The sequence below is a fragment of the Epargyreus clarus genome, unplaced genomic scaffold (genome assembly GCF_041222505.1).
Source record: "Epargyreus clarus isolate Ecla_fem2 unplaced genomic scaffold, WU_Ecla_fem_2.2 ptg000008l, whole genome shotgun sequence".
Lineage (NCBI taxonomy): Eukaryota > Metazoa > Arthropoda > Insecta > Lepidoptera > Hesperiidae > Epargyreus > Epargyreus clarus.
Window position 1 is genome coordinate 5,514,944 of NW_027332216.1, and position 19,350 is coordinate 5,534,293.

Sequence of the window (19,350 nt, forward strand, 5' to 3'; positions counted from 1 at the left end):
ATGTATCCTACATTTGCAGTGGTATATTTAATTTGAAATACAGAAGCATTTACACATAATTTGGCAGTAAAATACATTCTTTAGTTTACATTTGAATACATTATAATATGTAATATATTTATTTCATTTTATACTTTCCATTTAATTTCAATTTTATAGGTATAGTACTCTAGCAACACAATACTTCTGTTTTGTTTTTTGTAGGATTCTTTTTTATTATCTTGTCTATGCAATGTGTTGCTTGCTTGATGAAGGGAGGCTTGGGTCTGTCATTGAAAAGTTCGAATTTTTGAGTGATTTTCAAGAATTTCTCCTGCGAAACTGGACTTGATAGGCCGTAATGAAACATAGAAAATATTTGGAGAAATAAGATGTTACTTGACAAGAATTAGGAGTGCAACTTTCTACAATGAGTAACAATTTGGAGAATGATAGGTCAGTCACAACTGGAAAAATGTATCCAATCGACTTAGCAGCCCCTCAAAAAATCACAATAGTGAAGAGCATGTCGAACACTGAGGTGAAGATGGCTCATCTAATATCCGGGCAGCCGAAGACGACGGGAGCGAGTCAAATAATTACGCACACGGGCCCCATTGGCCTAATGCGAACAGCTGCCCAGATCGTATCTCCAGGCGTCGCATCCCAGGTATACAGCTAGTTAAAATTATCAAATAGATTCAAAGAGTACTCCACACAGACCCTTTTACATTTCTGTTAAAATTTCCCATTGACTTTTTTTTATAAAACACCCTGGCAGTCTTCCACCCATACATCCATGACATTTTAGCCATTGTAAAAAGAATTGTGAACGAAATAATGACTTGTACATTTTCTCTAGTTCAAACACAATTGATAAGTATTGAACTATTTGTAACTTTGAAAAATGTTGAACTTCCAGCCTCAAATGATTGTGAGTGGTGCACCAATTCTTCAAGGAACGCAGATCGTCAGCCAAGGCGCACAGCTTATGGGTCAGAACTCGCAGATAATCTCTCAATCTCAGCTCATCGGTCCTAGCGGGCAAATATTGAGCCCGGCAACTCAGATAATTAGCCAAGGGACACAGTTGTCAGCTCAGGTGTCTAACTCGAATAGCACTGGTGCTAGTAACACTCAAGTCAGTGTGGCGTCTGCGGTGAGTGCCGCACAGGTGCTAAGTGTGGGGGGACAGCTGTCGGTCGTCAGCTCCACTGTCCGCACACTACCTCCAAGTGTAAGAGTGCTACCAACATTGCCCCATCATAACTCTAGACCTGGTATGTTATTTTACCCACATTTTCATTTTTCACTTAATATTCCTATGGTTTAGCATTATTATTTTGAATAATAATTTAAATTAAATCAAAGATTAAAGCTTAGTTATAATCAATGTCATTAAATGTGAAAGATAAAATGTATTATAAGGCATTTATGTTAATGTTAATTTTGCGTTTGAGTGATAACCTCTTAAAAAAATGATAATCATTATCAGCACTGCAACATGACATTAAAACATTGTGTGCACAAAGATCACCTACTTAGTTATTATAATGCAAGTAAGATATCCCTAGTGTCAATCATAATAAATCGCAATATTGTATAATGATTACAGCTCTATGAGTAAAACCATAAAGCGGTCCATTGATAAATTTGTTTTAATAAATGATACACATATATGATGATCTTCTTACAAGGATAATTAAATAAGTATCATTGTGCATTTACTATAACAGTATTTTACAAAAGCCAAAAGTCAAAAGCTAATTTCATATTTATTTTGCAGTGTTGTCGAGTGTAAACGTGAGCAGCGCTGGTGGAGTGCTAGTGAGCAAGGGAGTGACGAGCCATGTACCACGGGGGCTGGCTGCTGGTGCTTCACTTGCGGTGCGGCCTGTCGCACCATCAGCACAGCCTACTCTTGCTCAGAGTAAGTTGTTTATTGTTTACAAAATAACTTATAAGAGATTTCTCTTATAAGTTATTTTGTAAGTTAAAGTATTTGCTTTAAACCTACTTCTCTCACCAAAACTATTATACATTTTAGTTTACAAAATAACTTACTAGAGAACCTATCAAAAAATCTACTTCTCTCATCACAACCATCATAAATTTCAGGAGACTTGGCACTTGAGATTAGGTACACTAGTTCGGTACCTATATTTTTTTTACAATACCTATTTCGTGAATTTCTTCACTAAACCAAATAGTCTACAAATTTAAATTCTAAACTTATTACACTAAATCAATTATAGTATATGTGTACATTACTATAAATGTGTAAAATCATTTGTTTGTGCTGTGATTTTAAAAATACAGATATTTTAGAAGTCGTCATTTCTTTGACGGTGTAAACACATTCCCACAACTTCAACTCCTCCTCTAACAACCACATCTCTAAAAATGTATTAAAAAATATATTTTTGTTGTTTATCCAGCAAACAACAACGCGTGGTCGGGCAGCGGGCGCGGCCGCAGCGCTCTCGTGTACGGCGGCCGCGCTCCCCTGCGCTCCGCCGCGCCGCCGCACTCCGCCATCGTCACGCTGCCCACCACTACTGTACTTACTTGTAAGACTTCACTTTTACCTACACTTTTACCACTTTTATTAATTCTATAAGGATGGAATTTGTTTTTAATAACTCTTTGTCTGTTCTGTTCTCTTCATAAAAAAAATTGATGATCAGATTTTTTTAGTGGTAGTTAAGTAAAACAAGAATTAATGTATATTATCACTTATACCTACCACGCGATTTAATATTTTAAAGTATACAATATCCCTTTTTCATTTAATTCACTTTAGTAACTCCTAATATGATTTTTTGATAAATATATTTCCAATTAGATTATCTTAATTCTGCAATTCTGTTTGGATAGTTAATGTTAATGTTATATATTTTTTTATTTAGCAAGTGGTGTTATATCAAGTTCAACACCTGCGCCAACTGCACCTCGTCCATTGCCGTTGCTGCAAAGAAATTATCAACCAGCTAAGGTAAGTTTTCTCTCACCTGCTAAGGCAATAACACTCTGTAAACCTAAAAAAAATTATGATGCAAATTCAATAAAAGTGGTTCTGAGTTGTATTTGTCTCACACAAAGACATCTCTAGTTTACAAGATATTAGGTTGATATTAAAATATATGGCGAAAACACTACCATAGGTAATATACAAAATAAATATATTTTTTGGCTCTTTGCTCGACTTGGCGGAGGCACTGCCATGCCTTCAGATTGACACATCTGAGTGTGGATTTAAAAACTCCTCTTGTTCCTTTTCTTAAGTGTACTAAAACAAAAATGTTTTCATTTAACAAAGATTATTTTCAGTGTACCTTAATTTATATATTGTACTCAGGCGCACACACAAGTGGTGGGCGTGGCGAGCGTGGGCGTGCGCGGCGCGGTCGGGAACAGCGCGCCCCCACAACTATACTACGAAGTTCCGCGAGCTCCCCGTCCCTCACTCACGTCCTACACACACCAACCCACACACCAGACCACACACCAACCCACACACCAGACAACACATCAACCGACACATCAACCGACGCATCTAGCTACGCATCAACCAACTCATCAACCTGTACACCAACCGACACACCAGCCGGTCCTAGCGCCCACACATGTGTCCACGCACCAACAATCTCTCCAACCCGTCCTACAACCAACTCACCAGGTGCACCAGCCAACTCATCAAATATCACACCAACCAACGCATCAGCAATCAGGTTTGTAGGAACAATATTATTTCAGTTTTTAGTCTAATTATAATTCTCACATTTTGAATATGACACATTCATAAATTTGTGGATGAAATCATATTTTTATATGTATAGTATAAAAATTAAATGTACTTTTATTTATTACAGTAAACATTGTAAATACCGTCCAAACATTGTCTGAGATTCGGCAGCCAACGACGCCAATTTCGAACGCTGCCGTGTTACCGAGGCCGTCCATATTGAGGAAGCGAGAGGTAGATGGGTATGTAGCCAAGTTAAATTTAAATAAATAAGTATTTTTGGAGTTAACTCATTTCTTTGTTATTACGAAGAAATGAGTTAACTCCAAAATTACTTAATCATCGCCCTGTAACTGTGACCAAACCAGAGCTGTTCTTTAGTATAGACCTAACACATCAAAGATATACGTACCAATCCCAATCTTAGATTATTTTAAAAATTGGATGAATGGTCTCTTAATTGATTGATGATTTTATTGTTACAGATCACCTTCGAAGAATACTGTAAGCGCAATAGCCGCGGGGCTCGTGAGTGTGGGCACTAACTTGACTAGCACGCTGACAGTGAACAACGTGGGCGTGGGTGTGGGCAACGCGGTCAACCTGGGCGGCATCAGTATAAACAACATCGGCATTGGGGCGGTGAATCTTGGCAGCAGCGTCACCTTGGGCGGCGTCACTTTGAATACTGTGCAAGGTGTGTAAGCAACGTGCTAGTAAAGTAATTTAAAAATTTGCACATTCAGATAGGATCTTTCTTTGAATTTGTCTAGTGTGGAAGTCGAATGTTGTGACCAAGGGACCATTAATAAAGCCCCATTGTCACTTTTAAATATAGGTTCAAGAAATAGGGCCATGTGACAGATGGACAGACAACTGAGGCTTAATAACAAGGTTCCGTTTTTACCCTTTGGGTACGGAATTATGATTGATACAACCTAATTCCAGATAGACAGATATTAAAATGACCAATTTGTTCTGGGCCGCTACATTTATTTACTTTAAGGGTTCTCGTCAGGGAGATTCTTGTGTTATGTTATTGATGTGCATTGTGTGCCCAGGATGCACGACATGGGAGGAGCCGGGCGGGCGCGGCTCGGGCTCCACCACGGAGTCTGCGGCGTCCTCGGCCGAAGACGAGCCCGAGCCGCCGCCGCACCACGATCGATCGCCGCGCAAGAAGCCCCGCAAGCAGATGTGAGTTTGTCGATTGACGACATTTTATTGTTTTTTTTTTAATATTTATGTGGTGCGGTGGTACCACCGCTACACCTATTGCTACCTAATAACAATTTTAAGTATAGGATCAAAAGCTATCACATAAAACTATTCCTTATAATGGAACATTATTGAAAAAACTTTTGTATTTTTAAAGCATTTATTGTTTGTGTAGGCTAAGCAGTGAAGTGCGACATTGTGAGTTTCCTTCAGAGGACGCTCCACCAACGCCGCCGCCTCCTGTTACAGTGATTCCAATACCGAAACGTGAGTAGTTTATATAAAGTGTATAAATGTGGACTAGCTTGGTTTAAAATCTATGTTACAGGTGTGTTTTGTAAGAATTTCCTACTAATCTTGACTATTAAAAAAAAAAGATATTCCCACTGAGTTTCTTACCGGATCTTCTCAGTAGAGGTCGCGTTCCGACAAACCGACAATTATTATTTATAAGTGCCGTCGTTGGCCTATACAAAATAAATATATTTCGTTTCATTTCATTTGTTAATTTATTAGAGTTTACAATACCTGTAATCGTATTTTTACAATGACATGTCTTTGTTTACATTTTGGACACCTGATTATGAATCAAACTATATTAGCAACTGTTCATTCGTGTCAGGTCCCCTGCTGAGCTCGAGCTACGTGTGCGGCTGGCGCGGCACGGCGCTGCACTTCGCGCGGCCGGCGGACGTGCGGCGCCGCGAGCCGCGCGCGCGCGACCTGGCCGCCATCGCGGCGCAGAAGCACGTGCTCACCAGCGCCGAGGGCTGGAAGGTGCACCACCTCACCGCGCAGATGGACGATCTGGTAAATACCTTGCTCGGATAATTAGCCGACAGCCATACTCAATATCAGTGTGGTAAATAAGAAAATAATCCCTCATTAAATAGAGAGAAGTACATAAAGGGTCCAGGGGATGTTTTACAAAATGTATATTGCAACTGACGGGACTTTAACACTTGTTAATATACAAAAATTGTAAAACATATAAAATTTATTTGTCGTTCTGAACAATTGATATTTTCTCCATATTGTTATTTTCGATAAGTCCGATATTTAAAAATGGAATAGTATCATATTAATTACATACAAATAATACATCTTATGTTTGCTTCATATGAATATGTCCTTGAATATGGAACAGACATAATGCTTTTAACGCATGGACGTTACAGTTTCTGCCTTTCAACTCCTACAGCAAACTGACATTAGGACCTTAAATCCTTTGATCCACAGAGCTTGTTAAATAAAGGAATGTGTTCACACAGGTGCTACTAGAGGCTGACGTGGGCGAACAGCTCGCAGGCGTACTGCGGGCCATTGAAAGCGCGTCAGGTCGTGCGTTAGCCGCCATGCAGCCCCACTCACACGCGCTGCTTGAACTTATCAAGGTAGTGATCATCTTTGTACATGTTTTCTTGGGTAAAAAGTGTGTGTGAAGTACCGAAAAGCTTAATATGTACCTCAATAATATCCCAGTATATAAATTTCGGCTTCATAAGGATTTTCACATACGTATATAATTAATAATGCTTGTTAGAAATCAATGTGATAATGATAAGAGTGAGATGTCTAACATACCAAAATTTCTTCAGAATATTCTGAAGAACGCATGGAGTTTGTCAACCGATAGCAGACTAAGATTGTGAACTGTAACAGCTGCTACCTTATTCTAATAAGTGGAGACAGTTAGAAAATAGGATATTAAAAATACAGGAGATAGGACAGAGTTATTTAACAATTATCTAACCATATTGTAGAACACACAGTAATACTAGTTATGTTTGTTAAAATGTATAGTTAAAGCTTAATTTTAATTGCCGATTATTAAATATTTTCTTTTTACAGGGTAACATACAGAGAAGTAAAATAGTATGTGAAGGCATACAAGAAGCTCGTGAGGACATACTTCGCGTATTCAAGCACAGGAACTTTGTTTCTGACATACTGACTCGTCAAGCGGACAAGAGGTGTTTCAGGAAACATCGGTCGCAGTCATAGCATAAGCATAGTGACAGGAACAAGAAAATGCTGTCACTATCAACAAAGAAACTGAGTTTGTGTGGCAATAAAAAGTGAATTTAATGCACATTCAGTGAACTATGACTCGAATCTGTAAATAATGTAAAATATGTGTCTAAATGTAATTTTAAGAGAGCTTATATTAGTAAAAAATGAGTTGTGTTTCGTTTTTGTGATGTAACTAATATTATTTTTAATAATATAATATTTGCCATTATGGATGGTAGTCTCATTAACGTAACATCTTTTATGTTTTATTTATTATGATTGTCAACGTACCATTTTTAACGCCTGTGATTGCGTTTTCCACCTGTTATTACTTTTTGGTTTCTTATTAGTTTTAATTATCCCGCCAATTTTGCTGTCTCAAATTTTCATTAGAAATAGTCAACAATAGGTTTTACATTTTCTTTAGCTTCAAGCCTGATTATAATCAAAAATGTTCATAAGAAACATGATTATATAAAATCACATTCTTCTAAATTAAAATTATAATAGATTAATACTATATTATGTATTCAAATAATTTATCGAATTATGCTATTCAAACAAATGGTCGTATTACTAAAGTAATTTCGTTGGGTTTCAGTGTGCTTGCTGGCCCATAGACAATAATACAGATTAAACACGGTGTGATCCGACCAAGATGGTCTTAGCTGTAAGACCATGTACTAAGGCGTGACAAACGTATTGGTACAGTGTTAAGCGGCCTAGGACACTGTGACATCATTATTAGAAGTTGCATTAAGCGCTCCAGCAGCTACAACATTATGAGCAATGGGCGTTAGTTATTTATAATAAAAACGTAATTAGAGTTCTATAATACCTCAGTTTGTTTTCTCTATCTATGTATTGGGAACACGATTAAGAAAGATCTGTTTATCACAATGCTTTAAGTTCAGGACTCAGCTATTATGAAATCGATTGATACCTGTGCTAGCTCATAACCGCCATACAAAGCTGTTCGATGAACTTGTGAGCAATACTTATCTTATTGGGACATTGTCCTATAAGATCTTCCATATGACGGTGACCGATTAGTAAAGATGGTATAGCAACCTATGGTAGTAGCATCAGTAAAGTTTGACTGGGGAAATACCACGATCACACATATTATTAGTTATTGGCACACAAATTTCAGCGGCAATGACAGCACGTCTGTGATTGGCTTTAGATATAATCTTTGTTCGTTTGTTACTTCAAATTAATAAAAGATCCCTATCTAAAAAAATCCCCTACTCAGCAGTGGAGTTGAGTACATACAATTTGAATATGAGAAAATATAATATCTTTAATTGATAAAAGTAATAATATTATAAATGATCCTAACTCGTTAGTAATATAATAAGAATATTGTAACTAATATACAAAATAAATACATACATATAATTTCATTCAGGATTATAGCCAGGCGTACTCACTCCTTTTAATGCTGGCTACCCTGAATGTAATAATACTCTATGATGCTGGCTAAGAAGATGTCATCACCAACAATCAACAATCTGAAACCCTCGTATTTCTGTCTCTAATTACTATAAACCCGTAACGTAGCAGTTTTTTTAGCATGACTCTCAGTAGCAGCTGATGTTACCATGTCGATATGTGTGTACGTTTTATCGTTGCATTTCAATTTTTGTAGTCATTTATATAGATACTTAAATAAAAACAATTTGCGAGTATATGGATGCAATGTGAGCTTATAATGATGAGCAGAAAAAAACGCAGTATTTTAAGGCCTGAAGTTTTAAGACGCCGACATTGTTACTTGTTATGAGCCAACCATTGTTACCTTGGTTGCATGATTATATTAGTTTGACGTTTATGCCCCAAAAGGATAGAATCCAAGTTATCCAAGGCATGAAAAAACGTGATTATTTGCTTTTTGCTTGCAAAGCCAAAGCAAAGCAAACTAAATGAAGCCAAGGTATACCAAAAGGCAAAAACAGAATGAAGAACTACTGACCGACGCCATTTTGTGTTTAGTTGTGGTTGTGTGTAATGCTTAGTTTTGTTGTTTGGTCTTTATTTGTAAATTATTAAATACCAGTAATTGATAAATATGGGCGAAGATAAAGGTAAAGGTATAGTTAACTTTTTATTTGTCAAGTATTCGGATTGTTTGTTTTATGATAAGTTTCATAAGTTGCTTGTATGTCACAGATCGCCGACGTAGATCCCGTTCTAGAGAAAGACGTCGATCGAGATCTCGGTCCAGGGAGCGCCGAGAGAAAAGAAGGAGTAAGTCGAGGGAAGCTGGTGGTGACAAACGTTCTCGCAGACGTAAGCCGTCCCTCTATTGGGATGTGCCGCCACCTGGCTTCGAGCACATCACTCCCCTGCAGTACAAGGCCATGCAGGCAGCCGGGCAGATACCGGCCAACATCGTAGCCGACACGCCTCAAGCGGCCGTACCGGTCGTGGGTTCCACGATAACGAGACAGGCTCGGCGTCTGTACGTCGGAAACATACCATTCGGCGTAACAGAGGAAGAAACCATGGAATTCTTTAACCAGCAGATGCACTTGTCTGGTTTAGCGCAAGCAGCAGGAAACCCAGTGCTAGCGTGTCAAATAAATTTGGATAAGAATTTCGCATTTTTGGAATTCAGATCTATAGATGAGACTACTCAGGCTATGGCATTCGATGGCATCAATTTCAAGGGGCAGAGTTTGAAGATTCGTAGACCTCATGACTACCAACCAATGCCTGGCACTGAGAATCCGGCCATTAATGTGCCTGGTAAGTTCTGAGTACCATGTTCCAGAAATCCGTTAATGTAATTAAAGTTGCAGTCACATTTAATCTAATTAGGGAAGTCTGTGCCTTGTGGACAATGTATTGAAACTAATATTGATCCCATAAGCATGTTATAAATCTTAATTGGGAGACTAATTAAACTCCTCGATTTAATTGACTATATCCTGCATCCACATCAATTCTGTCTTACATGTTCTTTGAGTACTAAAGTTAAATTCCCTAATTGAAATTACTAACTTCTAAGGAAATGTCAACAAATTTATGAAATATGGCCACTTTAGCCTACATATTTAAAAGTATGGTTGTACCCCAAGTCTGATAACATATGACAAGCCGATTTTTAAAATACTATCAATATTATTTTTCAGCCGGTGTGATAAGCACTGTAGTTCCAGATTCACCACACAAAATATTTATTGGAGGCCTACCCAATTATTTGAATGAAGACCAAGTAAGTCATTTAATTGCTATCTTCCTTTCATTCATTCATTTTGTATAAAATTCATTTTAATATTTATGAAATTACGAAGAATATCATTAAAATTGCATTAATGGCACAATATTTGTCATTGATTATGTGGAGATTCAGCAAACAACCAGAAAACAATATTTTTAAAAGATTAAATATTAATATATTTTGAACGTTTTAAATGCGGAATAAAACATCACAACAGATGGGTATTTTTGGATTCCACAGAAGGTAATTAGTATGACTTATATGAATTTGCTACTTTCTACCTGATGGTAAAAATAACCGTACAAAAATACTAATTGACTTAAAGATGTAATATATTTTGATTGAAATACAACAAAAGATATCAAATATATTACCAATGCAAGCCTGCTACATCCCATTTTATATATAAGACATAAGTAAGCCAAGAATGGAGACATAGGTAGGATAAGATTACTTGCATTTCGCTGAGAATCACTAATAGAACATGAACGGGAAAAATATGCAGTCTTGCTAGCGTGCATTTTTACCATCATGTGGAATTGTGGTTACAGTCATTATTATTCTTATATTAATGTTAGTTGCTATGTAAAACGGACTCTTATTATAAAATTGCTATCATATATATCCCCTTAAAATCTGACAAAAATATAGAGGGCTTTTGGTTCTAACAACTGACTACGATTTTATCTCTCATAATCAGTAGTTTGCACGTTCGCGAATCTACCAGAAGCCCTTTACGTTAAACTTAGAATTTAAGAAGTCTTGATGAATGTATTTGGTTATGTATATTTGCAATTATACTTTCCAGGTCACTATCAAGTCTTCACACTTTCACACACCTTTGGTGATTGTCCAACAAAATTTAAACAAGTTTCACATAAAATGTGCAATATTATCAAAAATCCCAACTAAAAACATTATCCGAGACAAACAAAAGTTAGCTATGTGAAAAATCTCACATAAATAAACAAACTATTTTTATAGTTTTCTCAAATACTGGCATTCGATTTCAAACTTAAATAAATGGCAATAAATGGAAAGTATGAGGACGAAGGACAAATAGGAAGTTCCCATTAGGTTAGGGCGCGATCATTTCAGGGCGAGTTTCAACAGTTGACAGGGCTACGGTGGTGTCAGCAGTGAGCGGCTATACGTTTTGAACCATTTCAGGTATTTCAGGTACCCCCATTTACAGGGATGAGTGTGTTCGGTACGCACTCAAAAACTTATAAAACAATTCACTTATATAGTTTGCTTTCTGCCCCTCCCTAGCTTAGATTTGGCACAATTGCGGCCCGCGTGTCACTGTTGTCTCTCATTCTCACCCATACGTCTTGTACTTGAACGAGACGCCGGCACTTCAAGGCAAGTCTCCTCTATTCATATCTGATTCTAACGCGCGCCTAGACACAGGTCAGATTACATTAATTCATATGTTTGCTGCAAATTACTAAGCAAATATTGATGGGAACTACAAAAGTTGACGTTTAAATTACTTACCGAGTAATACAAATAAATATATATTATGTATGAATATTTGTTGTATCGAAAGTAATGTTCATTGTGACTGACTATAAAATATGATATAGGTGAAGGAACTACTAATGTCCTTTGGGCAGCTGCGAGCTTTCAATTTGGTTAAGGACTCATCGACAGGCCTCAGCAAGGGATATGCCTTTGCAGAATATGTGGATATATCTATGACTGACCAGGTATGATTTTTGTGTTTACTTCATTTAAAAGTTAATGTATATTTTTATGAGCTCAAAATAATTTATGAATTTGGCGTAATAATAGGAAAAAATTATGAAGTTATAGAATTTATTAGAAAATAAATTTAGAACTGATAAAAGTTAATAAAGTTAATAATTTAAGTTGATTAATAAAAGGGTTGCTTAAACTATCTAGTAATTGTTAATAGAGTAATTTATTAAAGCTCTTTTTGGTATATTTCAGGCAATTGCAGGCCTAAATGGCATGCAGCTGGGAGATAAGAAGCTAATAGTACAGAGAGCAAGCATTGGAGCTAAGAATTCAACCTTGGGTAAGTTGAAACTAGTTAAATTATATGGATTGAAATATTTACTAATTTTATTTTATTGAAATTATTATGCAAAAGTGCCAAAAATATCGTAAATACAACATCATTTTTGTAATTCTCTTAGTAAAACCTTCTGTAGGGACATTTACACATGACACATTTAAACACATTTACAAACTTCTGTAGGGACACTTACGTATTTACGGCCTAAGAGTAATTTAGATTGTGGATACTATTTTACGCTTCTTTACTTACATATGGGTCCTCTGTTACTCGGGGAGCCCATATTATAGATATGGCGGTAACTAAGTTATAATATAATGACTATGTATACTAATAGTTGTGTTTGTGTTCAGCGATGACGGGCGCGGCGCCGGTGACGCTGCAGGTGGCGGGGCTGACGCTGGCGGGCGCGGGGCCGCCCACGGAGGTGCTCTGCCTGCTCAACATGGTCACGCCGGACGAGCTGCGCGACGAGGAGGAGTATGAGGATATCCTTGAGGATATTAAGTGAGTGCTATCCATTATTTATAGTATAAAATCAGTCAATCGTTGATATACATCCTTTGTGTTAATGTGTTAGTGATTTGATACCTGCCATATTAAATGACTTCTCTGAAACATTTAAGAAGGAATAGGAATTTCAAAGGATAAAGTAAAGAATAGGAATTATAATGAATTAAGAATATTGAAAACATTTTTGGAGTCCTATTTGACTATAAATGTCGTAAAGAAATAGAGAAAAACTGTTTACTTATCTTACTTAGTTCAGTGAATTTCTAAGTATAGAGTTAAATAAAATGAATTGATAAAGAAAGTAAAATTCATGCTAAGGTAGTAAAGACATAAACTACATTTCTATTAAAATATTACTTCAAAAGCCACTGAATTGATGATGCATTAGAAACTATATTTATGGAAAAATGTTTAGTAACTAACCCACGTAACGTAACGTAAACGTAGAGCACGCACGTGACGTAAATCCTGAATAGTTCTAATAATTTTAACTATTGTGATTGCCATGTAACATAATTGTTAATTGTTAAATTTCCTTTCAGGGAAGAGTGTAACAAATATGGATGTGTACGCAGTATAGAAATTCCAAGACCAATTGAAGGAGTTGAAGTACCTGGCTGTGGAAAGGTATTTAAAAATTTTATTATATATTTACAAGTTGCAGGAACTGAATTTATTTTTATATTTCAAGAATATTCCATGTCAAGACTTTTGTGAATAAGAGAGTTTTGTACAGTATTAGTGGGCCCAGGCAGGTGTTGTTCTCCAATGAAAAATATTTGATATCTACAACGGTGCCATATATTAAATATAGGCCATCTCTCAAGCTAGAATCAACCATACTAAAAAAATTCGCAGTGTCGGAGATATGTTTTTTAAATATAGTGAATATATCAAATCAAATCAAATCAATTTTTTTTATTCAAAATAGGTTCTTTACAGAGCACTTTTTGAATGTCAAACTACCACCACTTCACAAGGTGTTTCGTTATGGAGAAGAAGCGGCGAAAGAAACTCCATAACACACATCCATATACACATGCATTATATTATAATATACGAAAGACTTGCCATTATTGATATACGTTTTTGTTATTTAGGTATTTGTGGAGTTCAACAGCATCGCAGATTGCCAGAAGGCGCAACAAACCCTCACAGGGCGCAAGTTCAGTAACAGAGTTGTCGTCACGTCCTATTTCGATCCTGACAAGTATCACCGCAGAGAGTTCTAAATCAATAGAACTGCCTTATTCCACAATACATTCAATATTGTTATGTGACGCGTTCAATTTACTTTCAAGTTGATCTAAATATATAAAACATGAATAAATAATAATATGAACTTCTAAAGAATTTTTTTATTTAACCCATATTTTTTGTATATTAAGTAAAGTTACATAAAGCTTTACTTTTATTTTGTGTATTAATTAATTATTGAATGTATTTGAGGGAAGTTAATAAATTACTTATTACAAACTATAAAATTATTTTATTTATTAACTGTAATTTCTATTTAGTGGTAAATAGTAAGTAATACATTGCGAAAAATGAAATGTATCGCTACATCTTAAACACTGTCAAATATTTAACACACGTACATTTTACACTTAAGTATTAAACAGAAACAAAATATAATATGATTAGACATCTTCATTTTGCATTGCAGGCTGGTATGTATTTAACGATCCAGTTTCGGATGAAAGAACGATCTTCCTCATTACAACGTACAGCACCCCGCCGATTAGTAACATGCCTATTCCGGCCATAAGACTTATAGCCCACGCTGGTACTGCATTTCCATCTATAGAATAAAAATGAACTTGCTATTCAGAACATTCATTGTACTATTTAAAATTATAGTGAGTACATAGAAGTATTTAAAAGAAGTATTTAACAGAAAGGTCGGTATTATACGCCAAAGCCACAAAAAAGGTCGATATCTTAATCATTGTAGCTTTAGAAGACCACTGCAATAAAATTCTGTTCAGATTTTCATGCAGTACACTCTCCATCCATATAGGTTGGAGAGTACGGCATGATAGATAGTGAAACTAAAGAATTACTCACGGTAATATGTGCGTGTCATAACACGCCTTCCTCGTAGAATTTTTCTTCTAGCTTCTGTCTCTTGGGTGAGTGTAGCCAAAATAACTAAAAAATATATAGACTTTCGTAAGTTTATTTACATAAATATTGCACATAATGACCAATCAAATTAGAGCAGTGATAATTTAACTCTAACTATACCTCGCCTTCCAATATCATTTAATAGCCTAGTTAAGTTCTACAGATATGGGACTTACCTAAAATCACAGCTAAGTAAAACAAAAGAGATTTCCTTTGTGCCATTTTGATGTAATGTTTTCCACACAGTTTTGATTCGAAACAGTATGCTTTATTAGCGATACACTACGCAAAATGAATAGGTGTGTTTTTAACACTGGGCCCTTATCTTATGAAGTTAAGGAGATAAGATAGGGATTACTAATAGAGGGTACGTAAGTAGTGCATGGTATGTTAGGCATATCATATCTAACATTGAGGATATTATGACTCAGTTTACTCAGAATATTTTTTCTTTTCTACAAACTAAGACAAAACAATACGTTTAGATTCAGATTCAGATTGATTTGAATTGAATGTACCTAAGTCTAGACAAAACTTAAGTACATCATTATCATGAAGTTGCACTGTTAGACAAGACATCCTTGTAAAATTACCGAAACGAACGCAGGCTCCAACGTTTAAAACATGGAAATCATATCTGCATATTATTTGAATAATGTTGCTCAGTACTTCTGTAATGACGACACTGGCTTTTGAGTCGAACCCGAACCTTCGCTTTCTGTTCTAGTTTCGGTCGAAACAGAAACCTTTGGAGACTTGTAAACATTTTCACAATTATATCTGGAATTTAGACATTTACAGTCATATCAGCATTCAGACAAGTTATCTCTTTAATAAAAGCCTGTTACTCAAACGCCAGAGTACAGCCGAATGCAATCCGAAAGTTTACAAGCTTAATTTTCGGTTTAATCGGCTGGCTGAAGACTTCGCCCGATTTCTGGCCGAAACCGAAACTTCGTTCGGTCACTTAAATTTACTCCGAGTTCTCAATAAATAAAACTAAAATCAATTACGTAACAACGTATTTATTAAATCATAGTTACTAAATTGACTATATCGGTTTCTTTAAATTAATATCTATATTTTTTTTTGTAATGATTTACTCCTTAAAAATATTTTTAATGTTAACTTCCGTTAATACTTGGGACGTGACGGTTTCAGGGGATGCCTTGGGAATCTTATTTTGAGCTACTTCTTGCGTGCGTTCGCTGCTGACATTTGATGCAGATTTTTCAATAAGTTCATTTTCAGGCACTCCCTCAGTTTTTAATTTCTCATATTGTTGCATAAGTTTCTTTATTTGAGTTTCTCCAGATGGGTTTTGCATGTTCATAGCAGCGAATCCATGTCCACTCGCATGAAATTTTCTGTGAAGTTAATGAGACATTACTAATCTATGTGAGACATACAATTAATTAAAACGAGATATCAAAGTCAAGAGCTCAAGTCGTAATGTCGAATTACATGTACTTAATATAAATATTATGCGCATAATAATGTCATACTCACGCTCTTACAACATCCTCTTTGTAGAGAATTGGTCTGATGGTCGTATTTTCCACCTTTGGTCTAGCGAATTTAGGTTCTATGATTGGCGGGAACGCTTTATACACGTCGAACCATAGCGGTCTATCATCGGGTTTCATAGCTCCGCGTTTTAAAAGACCTTCAGCTCTGAAAATTATAATAAAAGAATAGTGTACCTTAAATGCAGGAAAGGTGCATTTAGGAACAATATAGCTACCTAATTCCGAAACGAAAACTATCAATCCACTTTTATGAAGAGACATTTTGTTATGACTCTTCTAAAACTGTATAGTTATCGCCAAACTGCTAGTCTGCTCTGCAGTTATTGCGAGGAGATGTAGTCATACAATTTGCTATGGCCACGCGATTCATGTTTATATTCAGAGCGGACTAGCAGTTTTACACGGACTATACTATGATAACTTCTCAGTGAATGATATTTCTAATAAGCTTGCAAACCTCCATAAAGCTTTAGGGCCGCCTAGGCAAAATACATGTTGGATTCAATAATTATAATACTAATATTGTTTTCAATACATGAAATTCTTTTTTCTACAAGCTTTTATTTTTAACATACTTTTTTAAACTAGCTACTTTTGAGAAATCAAATCAAAAGACAAATTTAATTTAAATTATTATTTATATTATATTTCTTAATACCAACATTAAATTACCTATGTGTATTCCAACAAAATTATTACTTAACATAACATTTAAGATAAATGAAATAAGTTATTATAAAAATAAATAATTTAGAAATCATTTTGCATTGCTTGAAAAATGGTTCTTCGTAAGTTTTCCCAGCCACTTCGCTTTGTCTCAGATATCAGTTTTTGCTGTAACTTTTTGATGTCTTCTTCCAATTCACTGCCTAGCCGGTCAGTTTCAGCTTTATGGTCTTTTTCCATTTCCTGACACCTGGCACAAAAAACACTACTATAAACACATGTCAATATAGCCTTACATTTGATATGCGGAATGTTGTGCCAACTTATGAATATTGAAATTGGTGCCATTTTTTACATTATAAAAGTTCTCCTAATAAAAAACTCAAGTCTTAGCTAAGAAAAAATACATAATTATACTATAACATAGTGTAAGAAATCCAGTTAATAATTCGATTATATTTGTAGTTCTATTAACTCAAGGCCTATTGTAGGAGTTAATAATGTATTATAAATATACTCTTTCTGAAATGAAGCATGGATTTCTTTTAGTGCTTTTAGTTTTTGTTTATGAGCAGAGGTTGCCTGTTGAATGCACTTCATAAATGCTCCAGTGAGATTCTCCAATTTTTGCTCATTATCTTTCAAAGCATTATAATCAGCTTCCAAACTAGTAAGCACCTCTGACAGACTCTTTAGTAAATTATCATTGGTACGCTTTCTGAAAAAAGAGTTGTTTAGTTAAAAGAATGAACTAAAAAAACAAAGCTATTTTTCTATTTTAATTCTGAGTAAACGAATTAAGTGATGAACAATTTTATTACATCAAAAATTCCAAAATTAAACCAAAAATATTTAAAATTTCACTAACCTTGATTCCAATTGGCCACTCATCACATCAAATAACTTCTCTCTTGTTTCTCTACATACCTCAAAATTACTGGCAATTTTCTTATTTTTACTACTTGTAGGTTTTTGTCCAATAATCGAAGAAATTTCTTCAACAGTATCAGTTCGCTGGCGTTTCTGGGTTTTTTTAGTTTTAGGCGAGTCTTTCAAAAATTGCGATTCATTCAAGAAATCGCTGATATCTTCAGACACGAACTTAGATTTCATGGATTTTTTAATCATGGACATTTCGAATAAATTGTTTTGTAATTGAGAGAAATTAAAGTGACTTCAAATCATGAAACAATGTTCCAGAATGAAAATTATTTAATTAGCAGTATTACAGTTACAGGATTCCCGCCACTTTTTGCCGCGTAAATAATTATTTGAATTCAAAATATGCGATTTTCTAAATTCGAAATTTTAAATATAAATACACTTGTGAACTTACCTCGTAAATATTGTTCCAATTCTTTCTAACCTGCTTGTTGCCATTATTTGATAGGTTCAAAATAATTTTAGAATAGCAGTTAGAATTCGTTTAATTATTCTTTCCTTTTTATTGATAAATATTTATGTTAAAGATTCTGCTTTATTTAGAAAGTCAGTAAGGTTATGATATGAATGATGATTCTGACAATTGACATATTATTGTCAAACTGTCAAGAGTAATAATTGAAAAATGGCATGATTTAGGAACATATTGCCAGCTTTCTAGATATTTTTCCTGGAGGAATAAAGAGATATTTTTTTGATTTGTAAAATGTAATGGACAGTTGAGTGGTTGTGTATTCAACTATCCATTGGTGCATTACACTTTTAAAAATGAAGAAGACATACAAAATACTTAAAATACCGAGTACAAATAGTGGTTTGTACCAGATTTGAAAATATGTACTATCATACTCGTTTTTGTACCTAACACAAAATAGATATTAAAATATTTAAAGAAAGCCGTGAAAAATACCCCGTATTCAATAGCCTTGTTTGTCGATCATAAAGGGAAGGACAATTTGTGTATGGAAAATTGGAAATTGTGGACAATGACCATATTTCTCGCTCGTAGTTCCGTGCGAATATTAAAAGTATTACACATACGAGCATTAAAAGTTCTTTTTTTCTTGTCTTAAAATTGGAGTAGCAGACGAGGAAACAGTCCACCTGATGGTAAGTGGCTACTGCCGCCCATGGACATCTGTAATCAACCCCAGATAGGATCAGATATTCCTACCTGAAATCGGCCACAGATACGCCGCTACCTCTGAGGACTAAGCTGGAACGCCTGTCTGGCTGGATGAAAAGTGTGTCTCCCTTACCACACCCTTCAAACCGGAACACAGCAGCGCCTAACACTGCTGTTATTAGGTAGAAATAGGTGTGGCGGTGGTGCCGCCGGAGTCGAACC

At 35.5% G+C, this 19,350-nt stretch overlaps 5 protein-coding genes across 7 annotated transcripts; 2 read left to right on the plus strand and 3 right to left on the minus strand.

The window, feature by feature from the left end:
• The first annotated feature begins 189 nt into the window (after positions 1 to 189).
• Sap130 (Sin3A-associated protein 130) lies at positions 190 to 7,186 on the plus strand. The gene is made up of 13 exons (XM_073075764.1): positions 190 to 649; positions 902 to 1,259; positions 1,766 to 1,909; positions 2,418 to 2,549; positions 2,889 to 2,974; positions 3,338 to 3,710; positions 3,852 to 3,966; positions 4,210 to 4,421; positions 4,786 to 4,921; positions 5,118 to 5,209; positions 5,565 to 5,752; positions 6,214 to 6,336; positions 6,794 to 7,186. Exons 1-13 carry the CDS (start codon positions 410 to 412, stop codon positions 6,944 to 6,946), a joined length of 2,352 nt encoding a protein of 783 aa, XP_072931865.1. The 5' UTR covers positions 190 to 409; the 3' UTR covers positions 6,947 to 7,186.
• A 1,676-nt stretch (positions 7,187 to 8,862) lies between these two features.
• U2af50 (U2 small nuclear riboprotein auxiliary factor 50) lies at positions 8,863 to 14,091 on the plus strand. 2 transcript variants are annotated; one of them, XM_073075765.1, is made up of 8 exons: positions 8,863 to 9,048; positions 9,128 to 9,706; positions 10,093 to 10,175; positions 11,771 to 11,893; positions 12,138 to 12,225; positions 12,579 to 12,732; positions 13,281 to 13,365; positions 13,839 to 14,091. In XM_073075765.1, exons 1-8 carry the CDS (start codon positions 9,027 to 9,029, stop codon positions 13,968 to 13,970), a joined length of 1,266 nt encoding a protein of 421 aa, XP_072931866.1. In that variant the 5' UTR covers positions 8,863 to 9,026; the 3' UTR covers positions 13,971 to 14,091. The 2 variants fall into 2 exon arrangements, with proteins under 2 accessions (XP_072931866.1, XP_072931867.1); XM_073075766.1 differs by having other exon boundaries at positions 8,864 to 9,042.
• A 114-nt stretch (positions 14,092 to 14,205) lies between these two features.
• On the minus strand, positions 14,206 to 15,746 carry LOC140744240 (membrane protein hoka). The gene is made up of 3 exons (XM_073075772.1): positions 15,042 to 15,746; positions 14,806 to 14,889; positions 14,206 to 14,539 (listed from the first exon to the last, which is right to left on the minus strand). The coding sequence occupies exons 1-3, from the start codon at positions 15,085 to 15,087 to the stop codon at positions 14,379 to 14,381; spliced, it is 291 nt and encodes a 96-aa protein (XP_072931873.1). The 5' UTR covers positions 15,088 to 15,746; the 3' UTR covers positions 14,206 to 14,378.
• A 128-nt stretch (positions 15,747 to 15,874) lies between these two features.
• On the minus strand, positions 15,875 to 18,802 carry mRpS23 (mitochondrial ribosomal protein S23). 2 transcript variants are annotated; one of them, XM_073075770.1, is made up of 4 exons: positions 18,397 to 18,802; positions 16,454 to 16,539; positions 16,375 to 16,408; positions 15,875 to 16,232 (listed from the first exon to the last, which is right to left on the minus strand). In XM_073075770.1, the coding sequence occupies exons 1-4, from the start codon at positions 18,438 to 18,440 to the stop codon at positions 15,965 to 15,967; spliced, it is 432 nt and encodes a 143-aa protein (XP_072931871.1). In that variant the 5' UTR covers positions 18,441 to 18,802; the 3' UTR covers positions 15,875 to 15,964. The 2 variants fall into 2 exon arrangements, with proteins under 2 accessions (XP_072931871.1, XP_072931870.1); XM_073075769.1 differs by having other exon boundaries at positions 16,375 to 16,539; positions 18,397 to 18,782.
• On the minus strand, positions 16,546 to 18,390 carry LOC140744238 (synaptonemal complex protein 3). Its single transcript, XM_073075768.1, has 3 exons — positions 17,929 to 18,390; positions 17,578 to 17,778; positions 16,546 to 17,310 (listed from the first exon to the last, which is right to left on the minus strand). The coding sequence occupies exons 1-3, from the start codon at positions 18,192 to 18,194 to the stop codon at positions 17,145 to 17,147; spliced, it is 633 nt and encodes a 210-aa protein (XP_072931869.1). The 5' UTR covers positions 18,195 to 18,390; the 3' UTR covers positions 16,546 to 17,144.
• Positions 18,803 to 19,350: the final 548 nt, after the last annotated feature.